This window comes from Chrysochloris asiatica, unplaced genomic scaffold (assembly GCF_000296735.1).
Source record: "Chrysochloris asiatica unplaced genomic scaffold, ChrAsi1.0 scaffold00017, whole genome shotgun sequence".
Lineage (NCBI taxonomy): Eukaryota > Metazoa > Chordata > Mammalia > Afrosoricida > Chrysochloridae > Chrysochloris > Chrysochloris asiatica.
Window position 1 is genome coordinate 29,559,562 of NW_006408535.1, and position 21,534 is coordinate 29,581,095.

Consider the following 21,534-nt stretch of genomic DNA (forward strand, 5'->3'; position numbering starts at 1 on the left):
TGAGAATCTCATTTGCCATGGGAAGTGTATGGGGCGCTGACGTGAATGGAAGGTGGCACTAGGGAATGACTGACTGGAATACGGCTGACTGGAAGATGACAAATCTGGCAAGACATGCATGTCCTAAGCATTGAATGGGGAAGAGATGGGAAGTAGCCTGCAAATAGGAACGTGGAATCCAGCATCCTCCTGAAACGTGGTTACAAAGTAGTACTGGGGAAACTGACATGACCCCCTCTACACATCTGTAGGGTTGATCAAGGACATTTAGCAATACTTTTTCAACTAGCTCCATTACCAGAGATAGTGTGGATGGGTGGATCCTTTTCTCTAGTCCTTGGCCCGCCTTCTACGTGTCATTAGCCAATAACCGTGGTGATCTCTGAGAGGTTAGCCAATCAATGGGGACTTGATGGTTGCTAAGAGACAGATTGGCTTTACCCAAGTTTAGGGTTTTAACCAATGAAAATCTACTTTGGCCTGTTGCCATGATACCAGTGAGCCTGGTTCCATTGCCGCGTAAGTGATCTGGCGCATGCGCAGATTGGAAATGATGCTGGAATCTGGCGGGGCAGCCGCCATTTTGTGGGAAGAGCAGGTCTGGCTGTAGTGCTCCTTTTATTGCTGAAACTGGGAAATAGCCGGGCTTCGCGCCCCACCCTCCCCCACACACACTCCCAAAGGAACGAAGAGAACCGGGATTCCCCCCTCTGGGACCCGGAACTGGTGAGAAACCCCGAAACCCAGCCCCCTCCCCGCAACGTCAGGAATTCGTGACGTTGCTGTACTGCGCTTCCCTTGACGTCACAGGCAGAAAATGGCGTCACGAGCAGAATCGAGCAAAATTTAAATAAAAAGCTTTTTTTTATTGTGTCTTTTGATCTGAAAGTGTTCACTACCTGCGTTTATTCCACTGGCATAATTTTAGGGACAGGCATCCTCATGGTTCTCTGAAGATGCTATTTCAAAAGGATCTCAATAACTTCCATCTCCAGTTCTTTGCAGTGCCCCAGCCAAGTCACTTATTATGTGAGACGGCCTCGTCCTGAGAAAACACAGGTTTTCAGCCCCTGGTGTCATTACTCAGAGAAATGAGGGAATTTAAATTTCTGCCCAGTCTCAATTCTCTCTCGACGCTAATACTCACTACGGTGGCCTCTATGGGCTTTCATCATCTTTCATTTTTTGACTACACATTTAGAGGTGTTGGACGCATATAATGTGGCCACGTAGGTTTGAACGCTGGGGCGCTGGGCCTCACAGTGATGGTGCCAATCAGAAGCGTAGCCTTGACTTGTTACATAGTGTGGGAAGGGCAGTCCTTTTAAGTAATGTTTTTCACTTTTTCATTGTTTCTGTTCTTAATTATGCTGCCTTCAGTTTGGAGGTGTTTGTGCGGAGGAGCTGATGCTAACATCATCATGGGATTCCAGCATGTGAATTCTGCCTGAACTGGTCTTACAGTGGTTATTAAGCAGTGAGGTTGAAGTTCTGGTTTGGGTCTTGACAGTGCTACACAAGTTCAGGCATTGGGTTAATTTTGACCGCAAGGCAGTTTTTGACAACGACCCTTGGTGGTGCAATGCTGCGCTCCGCTGTTACCGTACAAAATTTGTATAGGCTTGGCAGTCCAAATGATTGAAAGGAACGGTTTGAGAAGGAAAACCTTTATATTCAGAACCATTTTCTCACAGTGGACTAGATAGTATATAACTCTTGATAATTTATTCCCCTATACTTTGGATCAGATAGTATTTGCCTGGAACAGTGCTATTTTTGATTGCTATCTCTATAACAGGCTTAGCACAGTCCCTTGTGCATAGTGCTGTTGTAATTGTTGCTAAGTGCTGTCATAGGGACCCTATATAGAGTTTCTGAGGAGTAGCTGGTGGGTTTGAAACACCACCACTACCACCCTGAGATTAGCAGTCTAGTGTTTATCTTACAGTAACACACCAGGACCCCACATATAGTAGATACTATAAGTGATAGGTGTTATTATATAATCAGAATAAGCTTTGGGTTCTGGACACAACCAGGACATATCATTGGATGATGTATTAGCTGCTTTGAAGAGGACAAAACTCTTAATGGAAAGTCTGGTTTTGAGTCGCCTCTTTGCATGGAAATTTATCAATTTCTAATAGCTTTAAGAAGGTATATTGGTGTACAATATTATACTGCATGCATGAAAGTGTATGATTTGATGGGTGTTGATATGTGTGTATACCCATGAAGCTGTCACCACAATCAAGGTAACATGTATCAATCAGCCCCAAGTTCCCTTCTGCCCTTCTGTCCCTTCCCACCTGTTTCTGGCCATCACTGATATACTTTCTGTTGCTATTGATTAGTTTGTATTTTCTAGAATTTTATATAAATGGAATCATCCAGTGTGTACACTTGTTTTGTGCGGATTCTTTCAGCATAATTCTTTTTAAGTTTATTTATGTTGTAGCATGGGTCAATAATTGCAGACCAATATATTTCTTTCTTATTTAGAAAAACATAACCTTTAACGGAGACCTCTCCTTTACCTCATTTGTGTCCTTTCGGTTACAAGAAATCAGTAGCTGTAAGTGGTGGTTGTGTTCCTTCGAATTGGTTCCAACTCATAGCAATCCTGTATAGGGTTTCCAAGGCTGTACTTTTTTTTTTTTTTTTAATGTTTTATTGTGAATTATGTGATAGTTTACATGGGAGAACATTAGTTTTACATTCATCCTATCGTGTATCATTTCATTGCCATGGTTACAATCCCTTCCATGCATCATTAACCAATAAAAGGGTATACCGTACAAGCCTGGCCCCCGGTCATCAGCACACAGCCCCTCTTCCTCTCTGTGTCTAAAGTCCCCAGCTGCTCTCTCTCCATGTCATCGTCTCTGCCTCCATCTCAGGCATCACTGCTGCTCTGGGTAGAGTCCCGCTTTCTGCTCTTCTCCCTTGATGGTCCCAGGGACCTCCGCTCCTAGACTGGAAAGTTAATTACTCCCCTCCTTGCTACAAAAAGTCTACCTTTATATTTCCAACCTTCACAATCAGTCCTGATAATAGTTATTCACTATTGTATCACAAGAGACCTATCTGCATCTCCTTTCATCAGCCCTGCCTAGATAGATTGGATACCACTCAGTGGAGATTCTACCTTCCTCCATGCCCTCTGGATCTAGGTTTCCTCTTGAAAGCTTGTAAGCCAGTCACTTCTTGCCTTTATAGTCAACCCACCCCCCCCACCACTTTGTTGAGAATTTTTTCATCTGTGTTCATGAGGGATATTGGTCTATAATTTTCTTTCTTAGTGATGTTCTTCCCTGGTTTTGGTATGAGGGTTATGCTTGCTTCATAAAATATATTAGGAAGTTTTCCATCCTCCTCAATCTTCTGGAATAATTTGAGTAGAATTGGTGACAGCTCTTCCTTGAATGTTTGGTAGAATTCACCAGTGAAGCCATTTGTGCCTGGACTTTTTTTTGGTTGAGAGTCTTTTGATGACCTGATCAATTTCTTCTTTTGTTGTGGGTCTGTTCAGGTTTTCGATTTCACTGTGTGTAAGTTTAGGTAGGTCATGTTCATCTAAAAATGTAGCCCCCCAACTTTGTGTAGGCAGTATCCAAGTTGCCCATCCCTGTCTACTTTGTGTATGGAGGGGGTGGGAATGATCCTTGCTGTAAAGATTTGTTCCCTCTTTTGAGCTACTACATCTATAAGTGTAGGTCAAATTCATCAAATTGTATCAGATTACTCTTTTTTTCCTCTTCTTTGTTCTTCTAGTTGAGCTCTGATCATCCAGTCATTGAAGCCAGGTCAAGTGGGTATTATCTGCAAATGTGGGTGTTCTTGTGCATATGCCCTCTCTTCTTATCAGTTGGAAGCTTCACTCTCCACTCTCGTCCTCTGTGGCTGTGTCACTGACTCTGGGCCCAAGAGTCTCCAGGTCTTGCCACACTGCTGGCCAACCAGGTCTCCACCTGGATTCACAGGAGTCTATTGAACATTGTAGGGCTTAGCGCACAGCTTCATTGCCGTTTTTCCCTCACTTCCCCTTATCGGTGACGAACATGGTCACCAATCAGAGCATGTATTCCCATTGAGTCTTAGTTTTAGAAGGGGGTTTGTTCTGAGGGGACCCAACCACTTGCCTTGATGTCTCTTGGGCAAGCAACTTGCTTGTTCTTGTAGTAATCAGTCGGTCTGCCTATATTGTTTTGTATTTTTCCTGTTGGTCTTTCCTTAAAGAAGTATCTTCTGTTCTAGCTGCTCTAGGCTGGTCTGCTCCTCCTTTCAAGTGGAAATTTCCCACCTCTGAAGATTCTGGATGCTGTTCAAGATTTTACCTAATGTGTGTATACATATGTAATGCAGAGGCTCCACAGGAAGCCACCTTCACTGGGCATGTTGTAGCCCCATTTTAGGTATTCCAATCAGTTATAGGCAGAACACGGACTTACAAGCTTTCTATGGTGATATTTCTGGCTATTTCTTTCTCTCCCCCTCCAGTGTCTGTTTTATAATGCTTTGCAAGGGAAACCAAGATTCAAAGGACAGCCAAGCATCTTAACATTATTTGCCTCCTTTTCCCCATTCCAACCATGTCTCAACCCCTGTATCCCAGAGCCCTGTTGTTCCAAGGTTGTACATACATCATTCTTTACCTCTGTCCCACTTAGCCCATGCAAACCTGCCTAATTGTTCTCCCATCTGCTTTGTTCTTCCACTCTTCTCACACTTCTAGACCAATAATTTTATCCTATTGATTTTGTTTGGTATCTTATGTTATTCTTATTTGACAGATCTGTGATGAACTGTTTGGGGAAAGATAGATTGATTGCTAGATGTGAAAGCAAAAAGTCTTTCCCTGCCTGTGTAGATAGAAAGACTTCAAAACAGGATTTGTTAAGCCTGTCTTAATATTTCTGAGTTACCTGAATACTAGTTGCTATTGGACAGAAAATGCTTAGTGATAATACCCTAATTATTGGTGTTTGGGGATATGTGGGAAAGAACTTAGGGTAAATCTGTGTCTTTTTGATGTTGCTTTGCCCAGCTCCTAACTTTTACTCTTGCATCTCTACCATCTTATTGGAATTGTGTATGTATTTTTATGTTTAAATTTAAACCAAATTTTTTATTCAGGATTTTGAATAGTGAAATGGAGACCTAGTACCCATTATGGAGTCCTGGTGTGGCGCTGTGGGTTAATGTGCTGGACTGCAAAGTCGGTTTGAACAGCAAGCTCACCAGTCACTCCTTGGAAACCCTATACAGGATCACTTTGGGTTGGAACCAACTCTATGGCACTTAACAACAAGTACCCATTATAAGTGAATGGAAATTTTATATTCACAGGGTAGGGTCTATATTTTAGTATAATGCCTTTACCAAGGTGTTCAGTTTTCTTCTAGACCCTTCACCTTTTCTAAATCACAAAACAGAGCTAGTTCAAATCTATAAGGTGCAAACATAAGTTTAAGGTGACCAACAGCTGGTAAAATCACTCTGAAGTTCAGGAAACAGAACTATGTATCTGATGTCAGTTTCTTGGAGCGGGAAGGGAATGTGCTAGAAGGGGAAAAAAATAAGAGGTTCTTATGTGTCAGTATCCTCTCCTTAGATTCTGACACGGTGGCATCTGATGACTTTGATATAGTGATTGAGGCCATGCTGGAGGCTCCCTATAAAAAATATGAGGTAATATTTCCCACCTAATTTCAGCATTTTATGATTCTCCTTTCCCTATTTATTATATGCAACTATTTATAAAAAGGTGTAAGCTTTTAGTTAGCTCTTCTGGGGACCTCATACCTTAGGGTCATGCTTTTAGAAATGGCCTTAATGACCAGGGTGGGAGCATAAGGTGGTGGGAATGAGTACTTTATTCATAACTCTTAAGTGATGTATTGGGAAGTCGGTATATCTCATACCTACCTATAAATTTCTCACTCTCCTGGGAAATAAATGTCATTGGAAACAGATGTCAGGTGGCTAAAATTTTGACATCAGAATGTGTCATTCTTATTTTTTTCCTTTTGGGTACTTTTATTGCTTCCTCTTAAGCCACCACACACACACACACTCACACACACACTCACACACACCCCTCACTTTCAAACACTGCTCAGTCATTGAGAGCTTTGATTTGATTTCATGGGCTTGCTCTCTTATTCACCTTGTTCTTTCTTTGCCCCATGGAATTGGTGTGTCAGCCGCCATGACAATTTCCTGGTGAACCCCTCAGGAAGAGCAGCAAAGGAAAGAGGGTAAAAAGGAAAGTCCTAGCAATACTGCTACCAGCTCCAGCAGTATTAGTGACAATGGCAGTGGGACTAGTGTGAGCAGCACCAGTGTGGAGACAAGCAGGTGAGGGATGGAAAAACAGGCTGGTGACTTGGGAATGGGAAACATCTGTGGACTCTGGAGAAAGACGCATAACAGGAAGGTAGTGACTCTGAAGACTGCTGACTTTTAGTAATGGATTCACTGTGTTATGGGAAGAGTTGTGCTAGTCTGATGATCTAGTCTGTAAACTTTCCAGTGTAGACTTGGGGACCAGTCCTAGCATTGGTATATTTCATTTGAATACAATAGCAAGAGAAGTGGTGACAGCAGAGTTGGTATCATGGAAAGACAGAGGAGCTATGGATTAGGCCCATGGACTGAGTAAGGCTTTGGGAGTACTAGCATGAAGCTGGTTTGGAGAATGTGCCCTTTGGACTTTTGAATGTATATTTTTTGTTTTGCTTTGCATGTGTGTATAAAATACTTCTGCTTTGTTAATTTGTGACATTTAAGATGAAAATGGGGTAGGTGAATTCTCGGTTGTATGTGTGTTAGTTATATCATGTTAGGTACAAATATGACTACATTTTTCTTAATTTAGAGATTATATATTTAGTTTATAAGTTGCAAGTTGAAAAAGATGGACTATAATAGTTAGGGTTCTGTGTCGATGTGACTAGACCAAGATTTCCACAGTTTCAGCAGTTGGGATTCCCATGGTGATAAAACCTAATACTGTCATAGTTAGCTCTCTGATGAGTGGCTGTGAGTAGCCAATCAATTAAAGGAATGCTTCCTCGCAGTTGTCGTCTGCTTCCAATGTAATGCATGTGGGAAGGACTCTCTCTCTGTTCTTCTGGGTATATGGGACTTTACAATTGCAAGATAATAAACTTACATATTTATATATTTCACTGGTGAGAACAAAATATATCTGTTATGGCAATTACTTCTCATAACTGGAAAGCATTTTAATCACACCCAACAATATTGATGACCAACTGAGTGATGTTTGTTTACTAGACTGTGAGTGTCTCATATTAGACTAAATGTCTTAAAAGTCAATATCCTACTTTCTTCTTTGTATTTCCAGTACATATGACAAGGTCCTCAAATAGCAGACCCTCAAATAAAATGCCTGGATGAGTATACTAAAGAATACTACAGTGCTGCTATCACAAAGTTGATCTTCATGCATACCATATGCCATTACCTTACTTTGATTTTAACAAAATTGAAAAGTATCTTCAAGATAATTGATTTAAAATTAATTAGTTCAGACTCATTTATCATTTTTCTAATAGGGACTCAGTTTAGATTTATACATCTCTTGTAGCTTGTAACCCACAAGTGTTTTTTTCTGTGCTCGTTTAAGTGCCTTCTATAGCGTAGTGGTTACGAATCGGGCTGCGAACCTTAAGGTCAGTGGTTCGAAACTACCAGCCGCTCCACGGGAGAAAGATGAGGCTTTCTACTCCCGTAAGGATTTACACCCTCGGAAACCCTGTACAGGGTCGCTATGGGTCGGCTCCGACTCGAAGGCACTTAACAACAACAACAACATTATTATAATAATTTTTGTATGTACATTTGGACCCCAAAATATTAAACGTATTTGCCAAATATGGCATCAGGATTGGAGGAAGACTTATTAACAACCTGCAATATGCAGATGATACAACCTTGCTTGGTGAAAGTGAAGAGGACTTAAAATGTTTACTGATGAAGATCAAAGATCACAGCCTTCGGTATGGATTGCATCTCAATGTAAAGAAAACAAAAATCCTCACCACTGGACCAATAAACAACATTCTTATCAACAGAGAAAAGATAGAAGTTGTCAAGGACTTCTTTCTTCTTGGATCAACTATGAACACTCATGGAAGCAGCAGTCAAGAAATCAAATGACGTATTTCATTAGGTAAATATGCTGCACAAGACCTTTTGAAAGTGTTGAAGAGCAAAGATGTCAGCTTGAGGACTAAGATGCACCTGACCCAAGCCATGGTATTTTCAATAACCTCCTATGCATGCGAAAGCTGGACAGTGAATAAGGAAGACCACAGAAGAACTGATGCTTTTGGGTTATGGTGTTGGAGGAGAATATTGAAAGTGCCATGGGCTGCCAAAAGAACCAACAGATCTGTGTTGGAAGAAGTTTAACCAGAGTGCGCCTTGGAGGCCATGATGGCCAAACTTGGTCTCTCATACTTGGGACATATTGTCAGGAGGGACCAGTCGCAGGAGAAGGATATCATGTTTGGTAAGGTGGAGGGTCAGAGAAAAAGAGGAAGACACCCAGCGAGATAGATTGGCAAAGTGGCAGCATCAATGACCTCAAGCGTGGCAACAATTGTGAGGTTGACCCAGGACCAGGCAGTGTTTTGTTCTGTTGTACATGGGGTCGCTATGAGTTGGTACCAACTCAGTGGCACCTAAAAACAACAACAATAAAGTCCTTTTTCTCTACAAAAATAAAAAAGTAAAATAGCAAGAGAACCTCTGACTGGAAACACCAGCTTTTGCTTGTCTTTGGGGGATCTTTCAGGTACATGACTATTCAGGGTTGTGTAAGTTGGTGTTGTGTAAGTGCTGCAAACTACTACTAGATAGTGTTCTGGGCTTTGGATTTTCTTGCTTCTGTTTCATTCACCCTTGTTGTACTGTCTTTCCTTGTCTTTGGTAAGACTTTACACTGTTCTTCGCAGGAAGAAGAGGAGTCAGAGCCATAGTAGAAGCAGAGATAGAAAGCGCAGGTCAGTAATTCTCGGGTTGCTGGGTTTTGTGAATTACCATAAATGGAAAGATATCAGGGGAAGCTCTATATTAAAGGCCAAAACGGATTTGTTTGCTGTTTAGCAAACATAATAGTGATTTCTATCTGTAGATGAAGTTGGGATTAGGATCATCATAGACAGAGAAAGAGCCGGAGCTGAAGTCAGCATTGGCAGTATCATTATCTCTGGGATCCTCGATATTGTTGTTTGTCACGAAGTTGGGACCGACATCAGGAGAATCACTTGTACTACAGGAATCCACCTCTTGCCACTGGGTATCACCTTCTGCTAATAAGAACACATTTGTATTGTCATTTGGGTTAAAAAACAAATGCGCTATAAGCCAGTTGCCATCAAGCTCCTCATGGTGCATGGTGCATGGTGCATGGTGCATGGTGTATGGTGAATCAGTGAAATGTGCTCCATAGAGTTTTCTTTCTTTCTTTTTTTTTCCACTGGATTTTCAATGACTTACTTTTCAGAAGTTCACTAAGCCTTTTTTCTGAGGTGGTTCTGGCTGGATTCAAACTGTCAACCTTTTGTTGAGCAGCCAAGGGCATTAACCGTTTCCACTACCCAGGGAATCCTGAGTACATTATGGACCCTGCCTAAGAGTACTTACGACTGATTGTGGTAGACAGATACTCAGTTATTAGAGGGATGGTGGTTTTCTCATGATGGAAGACCCAGCATTTGGTGGGACACATAAAGTTTGGTGACACAATTTTTGGTTTTGTTTTTCTCTGTTTCTTAGGCATTGGTATGGACACAGTAAGAGTCATCATTTCAGGGAGAAAAGTCCTGTCAGGGGAGTTGATATTATCACTTTTACAGGAATTGTGAAGTATGAATGACAAAGGTTTAAGCAAAACTACAGGAATATGTAATACTTGAGAGTTAGCTGGAAAATAATGACCAAGTATTGAAAGAGTGGCCTCATATTCACTCACTTCTGTAGGGAGCCAGTTGATAATCTGAGTCCTAAGGCACGTGATGCCCGCACAGTTTTTTGTATGCAGTTGTCTGCCCACATTTGGCCTCGAGACTTGGAGGACTTTTTCTCTGCTGTTGGCAAGGTAACGCCTCCCTTTTAATTTTTTTCTCTTATAAACAATCTATCCTCTATTCCCTTTTAGGGGAGCTCCATAAAGTAAGCACAAGGTTGGTGGTTCAAGCCCACCAGCTGCTCTACAGGAGAAAAATGAGATTTTTGTTCTTGCAAACATAAAAATGTTTTGGATACCCTATACAGGGTCACTATGAGTGTGATCTGATTTGAAGGCACTTAAACAAGTTCCCTTTTATACCCGACTCAGGATTTCCTGTCTGTCCTAGATAGGTTCATGATATATGTATCATCTCAGATTGGAATTCATGTCATTCTAAGGGCATTGCCTATTTGGAATTCTGTGAAATCCAGTCTGTGCCACTGTCCATTGGGCTGACTGGGCAGTGGCTGCTGGGAGTACCTATCATTGTGCAGGAGGCTAAGGAACTGACAGAAAATGGGAGTGGAAGTGGAGGGTATGGGACATGACCCGTCATTTCCTCCTCCAGGCTGAGAAAAACCAATTGGCAGCCATGGCCAACAACCTGCAGAAATGCAGTAATGGACCAGTGTGCCCTTATGTGGACTCTCTGCACTTCAGTATCACTGAGGACATGCTCCGGGGCATCTTTGAGCCCTTTGGCAAAATGAGTAGAAAGTGAAGGAATACTTAGAAGTTTAGAAAAAGTGATTAGCCCACAAGTTGCATTCATCATAATAGGCATTTGGGTCCATGCTATATTCATGCTTCTTAGTAGGCAAAGGAGTGAGACTCACCAATGAAATAAAATAACGGGGTCCAGATTGAGTAAAATTAGGAGAGATGTAATGTTGACTAGAAAGTTAGAGGTGTTTAGGATAGTGTAGGTAGAAAAAATCAAAGGTGTTGGCTAGCCAGAAAAATGACTCATCGTTCCTTCTTATTCTACAGATTGGTGGTATTGTCTTGATGAAGGACTCAGATACAGGTTACTCTAAAGGTTTTGGTTTTATTACGGTGAGTCTCTTCTTTCTGTTTTTGTTTTAGGTTGCTTTGTCCACTTGTCTGATTTTGCAGCTTAGCTCCTTTAGGAACTGTCTGAGTGACCCATAAACACTGGGGATTGAGCTCGGACTAGCCTTATGCCTCTTTAGATGAGTACGTTGCTTGAGATCTTGACTTTATGCCTATTTTCTGTCAGTGGTCCTGGCCTGGGGGTGTCCAGGAGTTTAGCCAGCTTTACTGGGGCCATAGCTTGCTTTTTGGGTAATAGTAATGATTCCAGGCTACAGCTGAAAGAGGTTGGGGGCAGGAGGGAGGTTAAGTGTGAACTTTAAAAAAGATATGCATTATAGAATTGGTAGCTACTATGTTCATCTCGTGATAAGGATAGGAATAAAAAGTTATACTTCCTCACCCAGGAGACATCAAGGCAAGTGGTCGGATCCCCTCAGAGCAAACCCCCTTCTAAGACTAAGACTCAGTGGGAATACACGCTCTGATTGGTGACCACATTCATCACTGATAAGGGGAAGTGAGGGAAAAACAGCAATGAAGCTGCAAGCTAAGCCCTACAACATTCAATAGACGTCTGTGAACCCAGGTGGAGACCTGGTTGGCCACCAGTGTGGCAAGACCTGGGGACTCTTGGGCCCAGAGTCAGTGACATAGCCACAGAGGACAAGAGTGGAGAGTGAAGCATCCAGCTGATAAGAAGAGAGGGCATATGCACAAGAACATCCACACTTGCAGATAATACCCACTTGACCTGGCTTCAGTGACTGGATGATCCGAGCTCAACTAGAAGAACAAAGAAGAGGAAAAAAAGAGTAATCTGATACAGTTTGATGAATTTGACCTACACCTATAGATGCAGTAGCTCAAAAGAAGGAATAAATCTTTACAGCAAGGATCATTCCCACCCCCTCCATACACAGAGTAGACAGGGATGGGCAACTTGGACATAGGCTGTCCAAAATGGGGGACACTACAAAGGCAAGAAATGACTGGCTTACAAGTTTTCAAGAGGGAACCTAGATCCAGAGGGTGTGGAGGAAGGTATACTCTCCACCGAGTGGTATCCAATCTGTCTGGACGGGGCAGATGAAAGGAGATGCGGATAGGTCTCTTCTGATACAATGGTGAATAATATTTATCAGGACTGATTGTGAGGGTTGGAAATGTAAAAGTAGACATTTTGTAGCAGGGAGGCAAGTGATTGACTTTGTAGTCTAGGGGCAGAGAAGTCCCAGGGACCATCAAGGGAGAAGAGCGGAGAGTGGTGGCGCCAGAGATGGAAGCAGAGAGGATGACGTGGCGGGATGGAGTGGCTGAGGACTTTAGACCCAGAGAGGGAGAGGGTCTGTGTGCTAATGGGCAGGCTTGCAGGGTATACCCTATCATTGGTTGATGATGCATGGAGGGGATTGTAACCATGGCAGTGAAACTGTGTACGATAGGATGAATATAAAACTAATGTTTTCCCATGTAAACGATCACATTAAAAAAAACTAATTAAAAAAGGAAAAAGTTACACTTCCCTCTGGTGTTACCCCTATTGAAAAAGTTTCATCACTGAGAAGGACCTTTATATTTAAATAGCACTATAGAGAAATGGAACTCTGGTAGCGTAGTGGTTACGAATCAGGCTGTGAACCTCAAGGTCAGCAGTTTGAAACTACCAGTTGCTCCATGGGAGAAAGATGAGGCTTTCTGCTCCCGTAAAGATTTACAGCCTTGGAAACCCTGTTCAGGGTTGCTATGGGTTGTAATTGACTTGATGGCACATAACAACATAGAGAAATGTAAGTCTGGCTGTGGTGCTGTAGGATAAACACTGGACTGCTTACCAAAAGGTCAGTGGTTCAAACCTACCAGCCGCTCCTTGGAAACTCTATACAGGGTCGATTTGAGTCGGAACTGACTTGATGTCACTTAACAATAGGGAATTGAGGTTCCCTAACAGTGGCACTCTAGCAGAGTGGTTTCCAGTTCTCGTAACTGATTCTTCCAGTCTCATGTGACTCCAGGGTGATGAGGACTGACTCTCAGCCACAGAGTTTGATAGAAGCTGATGCTTTCTGGGCTCAATCCAGGCAGCACCCCCCCACCCCCTACCCCCGGCCCCATATCATGGAAATTGCTCACCTAAGAAGTATCCACTAGTGGCAGACCACTTACACCACCTGCTTAGGAACTGTTGGTAGCATGCACTTGGCCTTAGGGATAAGGCAGATAATACCAGATTAAACAAAGCCAGCTATGGTGGTGAGGATTCCATGGTAACTAGTATTTTTTTCTAGCTTCCTCTGTGATTCACATGCAGAAAGGCTTCTGTGGGGCCTTTTTGCCCTTGTGTAGCAGGCAGCCTTCTAGGTCAGCAACCTTCACAGTGACACAAACAGCTGACTGGGAATCCTCTTTATACCAAGTGTGCTGCTGCCCTCCTCCTGAAAGGGACTAGAGTAGAAGTCATCTGGTTAGCAGGTCTCTGAGTCCGCAGCACTGGTGTGTATGTGGGTGGGGGTCTTGTGCCAGGGTATGTTCCTTCCCATGGCAGGGCTTTAGAGTTCCAGATTGCTAGTCCTTGACTAAGAACTGAAACTGAGAAGTCCTTGGAACTGAATAAAAATCCAGGAGCCTTGGCTTTTCTTATGTCTGACTTCCCATTCTGTGGGCCCCTTTGTAAAACTGCTGGTCAGCTTAAGTTCCATCCAGGTAATAGACTTTGTACATTGTTAGATTCTCAGTGGCGCTTGGAAATTGGAAAATGGTTGACATTGCTTTGATTGGAAAAGGTCCTTTCCAGAGAGCCCTTTTGGGAGATGAGATCATAGGGAAATCGAAGTTTGTGCCCCAGTGAGCGTGCAGTTTTCCTGAGATAGTGAACAGGGGGATTAATAGGGTTTTGGAAGCATCTCTCTGGCCAGGAGGTGAACTAATAGAGTTTCTTGTAGTTCTCTGACTCTGAGTGTGCTCGGCGGTCTCTGGAACAGTTAAATGGCTTTGAGCTTGCTGGCTGACTTGGCCATGTGACTGAGCTCAGACACCACGTTTCCTGATGGGGAGCAGGAGCTAGGTGGTCGTTTACAGCTCTGGCCAAACTGGCAGAAGGTAGAGTACTTCTGCAGGGTGAAGAACATGGCACTGAATAGTTGAGATCCAGGATTGGAGTTTACCTCCACCTTTTCTTCTTTTAGGCTCTGGAATCAAGCTGCCTGCTACCCTGCACCTGAATGGAAGAGTTCCCTTAGGGACTCTGAACCCAGCAGCTCTGACTGGGATTTGGAAAAGGGAGAGAGAGGGACGGGGCCTGGAAATAAGGAGAATTGTACTATGCTCACTCACTATCTCTGCCTCCCTTTACTTAAGCTCTGAGTCCGGCCCTGAACCTGGCCTCCCAGACAATCACCTCTCAATGCTTCCTGCTCTCCAACCTCTTTACTCCTAAGATCGTGAGTCTCAGGGCCTAGCCCTAGCCCATTTTAGTCTTTGGTTATTCTCTCTTCTTTGGCTTCCAGTTTACGTCTCCTCTCCTCTTCTTACCACAGGTATTCAGTGGCCCAGTACACTGCCTCCCTGGGCCTCTGGGTCCCACCACTCTCTTCCCCAGTCCTTTCTCTCCAGTGTATGGACCAAGCCATCTTTAGGGTGTGGACATTGACTCTGGGGGGATTGAGACCACTCTTGGACACCAAGAAGAGCTCCTGTCCATGGTTTCACTGAGAATGGACTCTGCCAAGCAAAGTCCCCAGGCTAAAGAAGGCAGAATTGACACCTGCGTTGAATATGTGTCTCCTTGGATGACTTTTATTACCCTTTCCAACCACCTCTTAGTGATTCCTCCCTTCTCCCACTGGGAAGGTCACAAGGTACCAATGGAACAAACTTACCTCTCACCTTTTCCTACACTTTTACCCTATAGTCTGTCAAAAAACAGACAAAACAACAACAAACTCTTAGGATCTCTGGGGCTAGAGGACTTTGAAGTTTAAAAATAAACCTTAAAGGTGCTGGCTTGCTGCTACACGGGCCTTGGAAGAAGATGTGAATATGACCTTTGACCTCAGCATGGGGCTGGACCTACCTGTCACAGTGTCTTGCTGGGAGTTGTAGGAGGAATTTATCCTGTGAGGCATTTGGGACGATTGAAGGTAGTTCAGGAGATAAGTGAAGGTAGAGTATCTTTCCATTGTCTTTTTACTTCCTTCATTTAATTGTCCTTCCTCTCAGGTCCTCCCTTTGGCCCTGGTGGGAGGATGACAGGGAGGCTGGTATTCCCCACCACTTCTTGTGTACCTCTCCTGTAGGGTCAATCCTGGCAGTTAAAGCCATTCCTAACCCCTGCCACTGGATTCTATACTCTGGTGTCTTTGTATGTAAGTATATATAGATATATGAGCTTTATATGAAAGGCACCCCCCTCCTGTCATGGTGGCTGCTGCCCATATGTAGGAAGTCTCTCTTGGTCAATCAATGTGTCTATCAGCTTTTAACTTATATGGGCCCAAACCATGAATGGTCCTAGGGTTATAAAACATTTGTAATGCCATTGTGTTTTCTTTACATCCTTTTTATATTGTTTTATTTAACCGTTTTTAGAAAGAAAAATAGAATTCATGCTTGGTCTGGGTTCTGTGTCTGAATCTGGCCCACACTGTGGTCCCAAATGCAGACTCCCATGAGCCATCTCCTTGCCTTTCCACCAGATGGCAGTGTGACTAGCACATTCTACATCTTGCTCTAGAGGTGTTTCCTGATCTCCAGGAGATTAAGTACCAGAGAAACCTCCTCTGAAGCTCACCATTCTACCCTGTTGGCCTCTGTACCTATCTTTAGCGCTCTGTGTAGTACAACTCCCAGCCCAGTATACAAAGGGGTTTGGGCATTTGCTCATCAAGGCACTCTTGACCTGCTATCTACTACTGTGCTTAGGGCAGTCCCCACAACTCTTGCTTTCCCATAACTCTTGAATTCCTGGGGTGGGGAATTCAGAAAACTTTGAAGAACAGCTCTTTGAAGGGGAGATTCACCTTCCTCTGTCAACTTTGGGAAGCTTTAACCTGGGAAGAGCCTGGCTTATTAGCATAAGCAACAAGGACCACAGGCCCAGGGCAGGGCTCTGTGGGGCTTCCTCCATTCTTTACTGATCTCTATGGCAACTGAATGCTATGATTTTATTATCATGCTAAAAATATAGGTAATTGCTGTTGGGTTTTAATTTTTTTGTCAGTTCTCAAATTTCTTAAGTGTTGTGATGGCCTTGTGGTAACATAAGCCTCTAGGGTTGCTTTAACACCAAATCATTTATGTGCTGGTGGCCTGCTTGTGGCAGAAAAGGTCTCTGGCACCTAGAACTAGCTCTGATACTTTAGACCACTGCTGTCACTGGCTGCTGCTATTCCCTGCACCTCCACCCCTTCCAGTCCTTTTCTCTCCGAGCTCTCACTCTTTGGACTGGGAGCAGGGGAAAGAAGATGCACTATTTTTAGGTAAAAGCTTTTGGCTGGGGCCCAGTCCCCCTGCAATTATTGATTTGGCTGCTAATGCATCCTGACCATCCTTGTTAGTCATCCTGAGGCCATGGACCAGGTCTCCTCCTGGCTGGCTTGGACTCCAAAACTTAAAAATAGCCATGGGCCTGCCTTCGCTGACCTCCTGCCCAGATGAACCCATCTCAGCTTGTTTTCCTTATGTTTCCATCCCTATCTCTTGCCTTCCTGCATTTTAGCCCTTACACCTTACACCTTAGTACCTGTTTCCTGCTCTTATTGCTTACACAGCTTCTTGCTGGGTGGAAGTAAAGATATAATTGCAACAACTTCTGCTTAGGTCTTAACCCATATAAGGTAACGGTGTCTAGTGGGTGACAGCCAATGTCATTGTGTGTGACTCAGTGCCTTCGTGTTACTCATCCGTGTATAGGGGGTGTTTGGAATGGAGAGAAGGGGAAGCCTGCCTCCACCTCTCCTGCGTGAACATGGAAACTGTTTTGGGGTACAGGTGAGACTGGCTCAGATCCTGAAGCTGGCATGGTTAGAATTTCCCCATCAGCCCATTATCTCTAAATTGGATTGTCACCTGATTTAGCTTCTGTCATCTAGGGTCCTGTGATTTCTTCCCTGTCCTTTGAACTGCTGTGTCCTTGGCATTGGGATTCTGCCTACTTTCATTCTAGGCAGCAACAATCCTCAGAGGTGAGCTACCAGTAGAAGTAAGTGCTTGACTTGTGAACCTTTTAGTCCTGGTACTTACAATGAAGGGAAATGAGTAAAAATCAGAAGGAAGAAATACCATAGCCTCACCCTTCCCTGTTACGGTAAGGGTCTGGTGAGAATCATGGAGTTGTAAGACTTGGGTGGTGAAAAGAGGCTGTGAAAAGTGAGGCAGTAACAGGATTGGTTGTAGGCTAGCTATTTTTCAGGAGCGCTAGTGGCACATGGTTTGAACCCACCAGTGGCTCCTCAGGAGAAAAGACCTTGATCTGCTCCCATAAAGATTCCAAACTTACTACCATCTAGTCAATTCTGACTCATTGACCCTGTGAGGGCAAACTAGAACTGCCTCTTAGGGTTTGTGAAGCTTTTAAGTCCTTATAGAAGTAGGTTACCACATCTTTCTCCTGTGAAATGGCTGGTAGGTTTATACCATTAACCTTTTGATTAGAAGCCAATGCTAACCACTGGAGCTCCTTCTAGTAAAGATCCTTGTTGTTGTTCTTAAGTGCTGTTGAGTTGTTTCTGACTCATATTGATTCCATATAGGGTTTCTAAGGAGCGACTGGTGAGTTGGAATCGCCGACCTAGTAGTCCAAACTGACCTTGCGGTCCAATCCAACAACACCACACCAGGACTCCTTCCGGAAATATTACAACCTAGGAAAGCCTATGAGCAGTTCTACTCTGTCCTATGGAGTTGCTGTGAGTCAAAACCAACTTCACACATAACAGATGCTGTTCTTATCACTTTATATGTATTATATCGTTTAATCATCACAACAACCCTCAAGTAGATTCTTTCTTTAGTTTCACTTTATACATGAGGACACTGAATACTCAAAGAGGTTAAATAACTTGCCCACAGTCACACAAGTTTGGGATTCCAGTCCAGGCAGTCTGCTTTCAGATTCATTGATCTTAGCCTTTACTTGCCTCAGCACCTAAGGAAGCTAAAGATCTGCAAGTCAGTAGAGAAGTATCCCCCTGTGTCTGTACACAGTTCTCAATATATCCTAAATGTTTTTACTGGTCTCTGCACCTCCTATTCCCTCTCTCTTCCCTACTCCTGCCCATCAAAATCTTGTTCTCTAAGATCCTGAAGGTTTCCCAGTTAAGAGTTAACGCTCCTTTAAAGGACTGTTGGTCATGTTATTGGTCTAATTCTGTTCTTAGATGCAGTTCATTGCAGACCGATGCCTGATGAGATCAGTCATAGAGCTTGTCCTTTTCACTATTGCATTGCTTCGCTCATAGTAAATGTCTTTTGATTTCATTCTTCATTAAAACCAGATCCAGACTTTCCAAAACCTGTCCCTTCTAGCCTGCTTTCCCCAGCAACCTCATCCATTTCTTCCTGACTCCTGTAAGAGAGAAGATGCAGCTTTATTCTTTTTTTTTTTTGGCGTTGCCATGGTAGCCTGTGATGCTTTCTGTCTGAAGTTCTGCTTGCCATCTACCAGAGACTGATGTTTCTATGGTAACCAGGTGAAGTCAATAGTCGTGAGCTGAATACAGGAAAGGAATTCTGGTCTGAGACACTATGTGTCTGAATCTTCTGGCTTCAGACATCCCTTCCCCTCTCTCCCACCTGTGTAGTCTATATCAAGACTTGGTTTGATCTTATGGTGTGTCCTGGTTGAGAGTCCTGTGAGTGTGAGGTGAAGCAAACCAACCCATTTAGATCACATGAATGAGCAAAGAAAGAGCTGTTTAAAGATCACTTTTAAAAGTTGGATGAGTTCAGCTAGCTGTTCCAGATGATCTCCTCTCAAGAGCCCTTAAGGAGTTGGCTGGAGTTACTGGAGAGCCATTAAGCAGTTATTTTTGAGAACTATGGATGAGGTGCAGTGGATGAGGTGCCTGAAGACTGGAAAGGAGCCAGTCAGTATCCGATTGTAGAGAAGGGAAACTATGACCTTAGAAGTCAGAACTTGTCAAACTTGCCAGTGTTCTACAAAGGATGAGAACTTCTCTTTAGTCAGCTTCAAGCATTGTGAGTGGGTCTGAAAGTTGGCCTCCTGGGCCCAGCCAAGCCAGGAGACCTTCCATCCTGTTGCAGAATGGCCACGCTCTAGAGACAGACTGCATGATTTAGGTCCTTCCTTTGTCACAAACTAGCTGAGTAAGCGTGGGTAAATTATTTCATTTCTCAAACTCAGAATCCTCATCTGTAAAAAGGAAATTATAGTAGTACCTATCTTACAGAAATGTTGTAAGGACTAAATGATAGTGTAAAGGCTTCAAACTTGTTAGCTTGTTATTACTATGATTATTCCTACTCCTTTGGATGCCTACAGACTTCACTTTCCACTTGAACTCATTTCTCCACCCCAATTTCAGAAAATGCTCAAGGCTTACAGGAGGTGAAATGAGGATGGGGCGGGCCATGGTGAAAATAAATTCAGTTTAGGGGCTGAAGTTTTAGGCTCACAACGTCCTGGGTCACATACAACCAGGCTTGCTGCCAAAACCAAATCCCATCAGCAGAGTCTCATTTTTATGATTAAGGCTCTGTCTGTACAGTCAGATTACAAGAGATGGTTTTGAAAAATCAAGGTAAGCCCCCCAGTTATGTTCATGCCCTCTACTTTGTTTCTAGGTAATCCCAGAGCTTAGCCCAAGCCTCCCCCAAGCATTCCTACAACACATGACTTCATTGGTCTCCAGAGCCTAGCCCTACCCTACAACTTTAGTTCTAGATAAATATTTCAAATCATTATAGGTCCCCGCCTAAAGACAAGTCATCATTTGATCAAAAGTCAAAGTAGAAAATTATGCAGCATAACATCATCACTTACACTTCAGTTTCAATCTTCTCCCCAACTTTCTGTCCTAAACAATAACAAACCTCATAGTGCGTTTTAAGTCCAGTGGGAAGCATGTTGGACCTTGTAGACTACAAGTTTAAAAGTTTCATTTTCAGAGTGGTACTGTGCTTTGGGGAGGCTAGTAGGTCACTTGGGTACCTAGATAGACACAGATTGCGAAAAGCATTCCTTCTATTGCTCATAGTCTCATTGATGTTTGCATAATACTTGATAAATTGCAAACATAGTTGCTTTTTTTTTTTTTTAATTTAAGGTTTTTATTGTGGATTGAGTGAAAGTTTACAGGGCATATAATCAGTTTTACATTCAACAAATTATATACCTTGTTTCATTACATTGATTATAATCCCCTCCATGTACCATCAGTTAACAGTATTTCTCCGTATCCACTTTAGCTTTTTAAAAAAACAAACAACAAAAAAACCCCACTCAGGCATATATAATAATTTACATCTCCAAAGGACACATTCTGCATGTCTGCTCCTGGCCACCAGCTCTTAGTCCTTCTCTTCTTAGTTGATGAATCTGGAGTCCTCAGCCGCACCCCCTCTCCATGCTCCCATCTCTGCCTCCATCGCTGGTGCTGCTGCTTCTCTGGATAAGGTCCCGTGTTCTATTTGTGCATTCCTCTCTTGATGGTCCTAGGGTCCTCTATTTCTGGACTGTAAGATTAACCACTCCCCTTTTTTTTGTTACAAAACTTCTACCTTTACAATTGTGACAGTCGTGATTAGTCATAACAGTTATTCCCCATTGAATCTTACGAATCTTATCCCCATCTCTTTTCACCAGACCCATCTAGACAAAATGACAGCTCTTCAGTGGGGACTCTTTCTTTCTCCCCATACTCTTAAGCTAAACTCCCTCTTGAAACATTGTAAGCCAGTCACTTTGTGCCTTTATTGCCCCCTCATTTTAGGTAGCCAATGTCTAAGTTGCCCATCCCTATCTACCCTGTGTACAGAGTAGATAGCATTGATACTTGATGTGAAGACTCTTTCCCTCTCTGTTGGTATTTAGAGCAACGTAGTAGATACGAATCGGGCTGCGAACCGCAAGGTCAGCAGTTCGAAACTACCAGCTGTTCTGTGTGAGAAAGATGAGGCTTTCTGCTCCCGTAAAGGTTTATAGCCTCGGAAACCCTGTACAGGGTCGCTGTGAGTCAGAACTGACTCCACGGCACTCAACAACAACAACAACCTATCTGAGTATAGGTCAGGTTCATCATGAAGATGTATCTTCTGTCACTGTAGCTGTTCCAGTCTGCTTGTCTTTTCTAATGGGAATGTCTCACCTCATAAGTTTCTAGATGGAACTCAAGATTCCACCTAAAGTCCTATACTCTGTAAAGGCTTTGCACAAGGCCTATTTCACAGGGCAAGTTGTAGAACCCCTTTGAGGTATT

The 21,534-nt window shown here is 43.2% G+C and overlaps 1 protein-coding gene across 1 annotated transcript; it reads left to right on the plus strand.

Annotated features, from left to right (window-relative positions):
• Positions 1–488: 488 nt before the first annotated feature.
• Positions 489–14,556, plus strand: RBM23 (RNA binding motif protein 23). The gene is given in 13 exon segments (XM_006835532.1): positions 489–519; positions 5,615–5,691; positions 6,239–6,360; positions 9,167–9,331; positions 10,015–10,132; positions 10,396–10,544; positions 10,610–10,749; positions 11,034–11,101; positions 14,041–14,123; positions 14,125–14,177; positions 14,180–14,197; positions 14,284–14,362; positions 14,454–14,556. Coding segments are annotated over 13 exon segments (1,206 nt in total).
• The last annotated feature ends 6,978 nt before the right edge of the window (positions 14,557–21,534 follow it).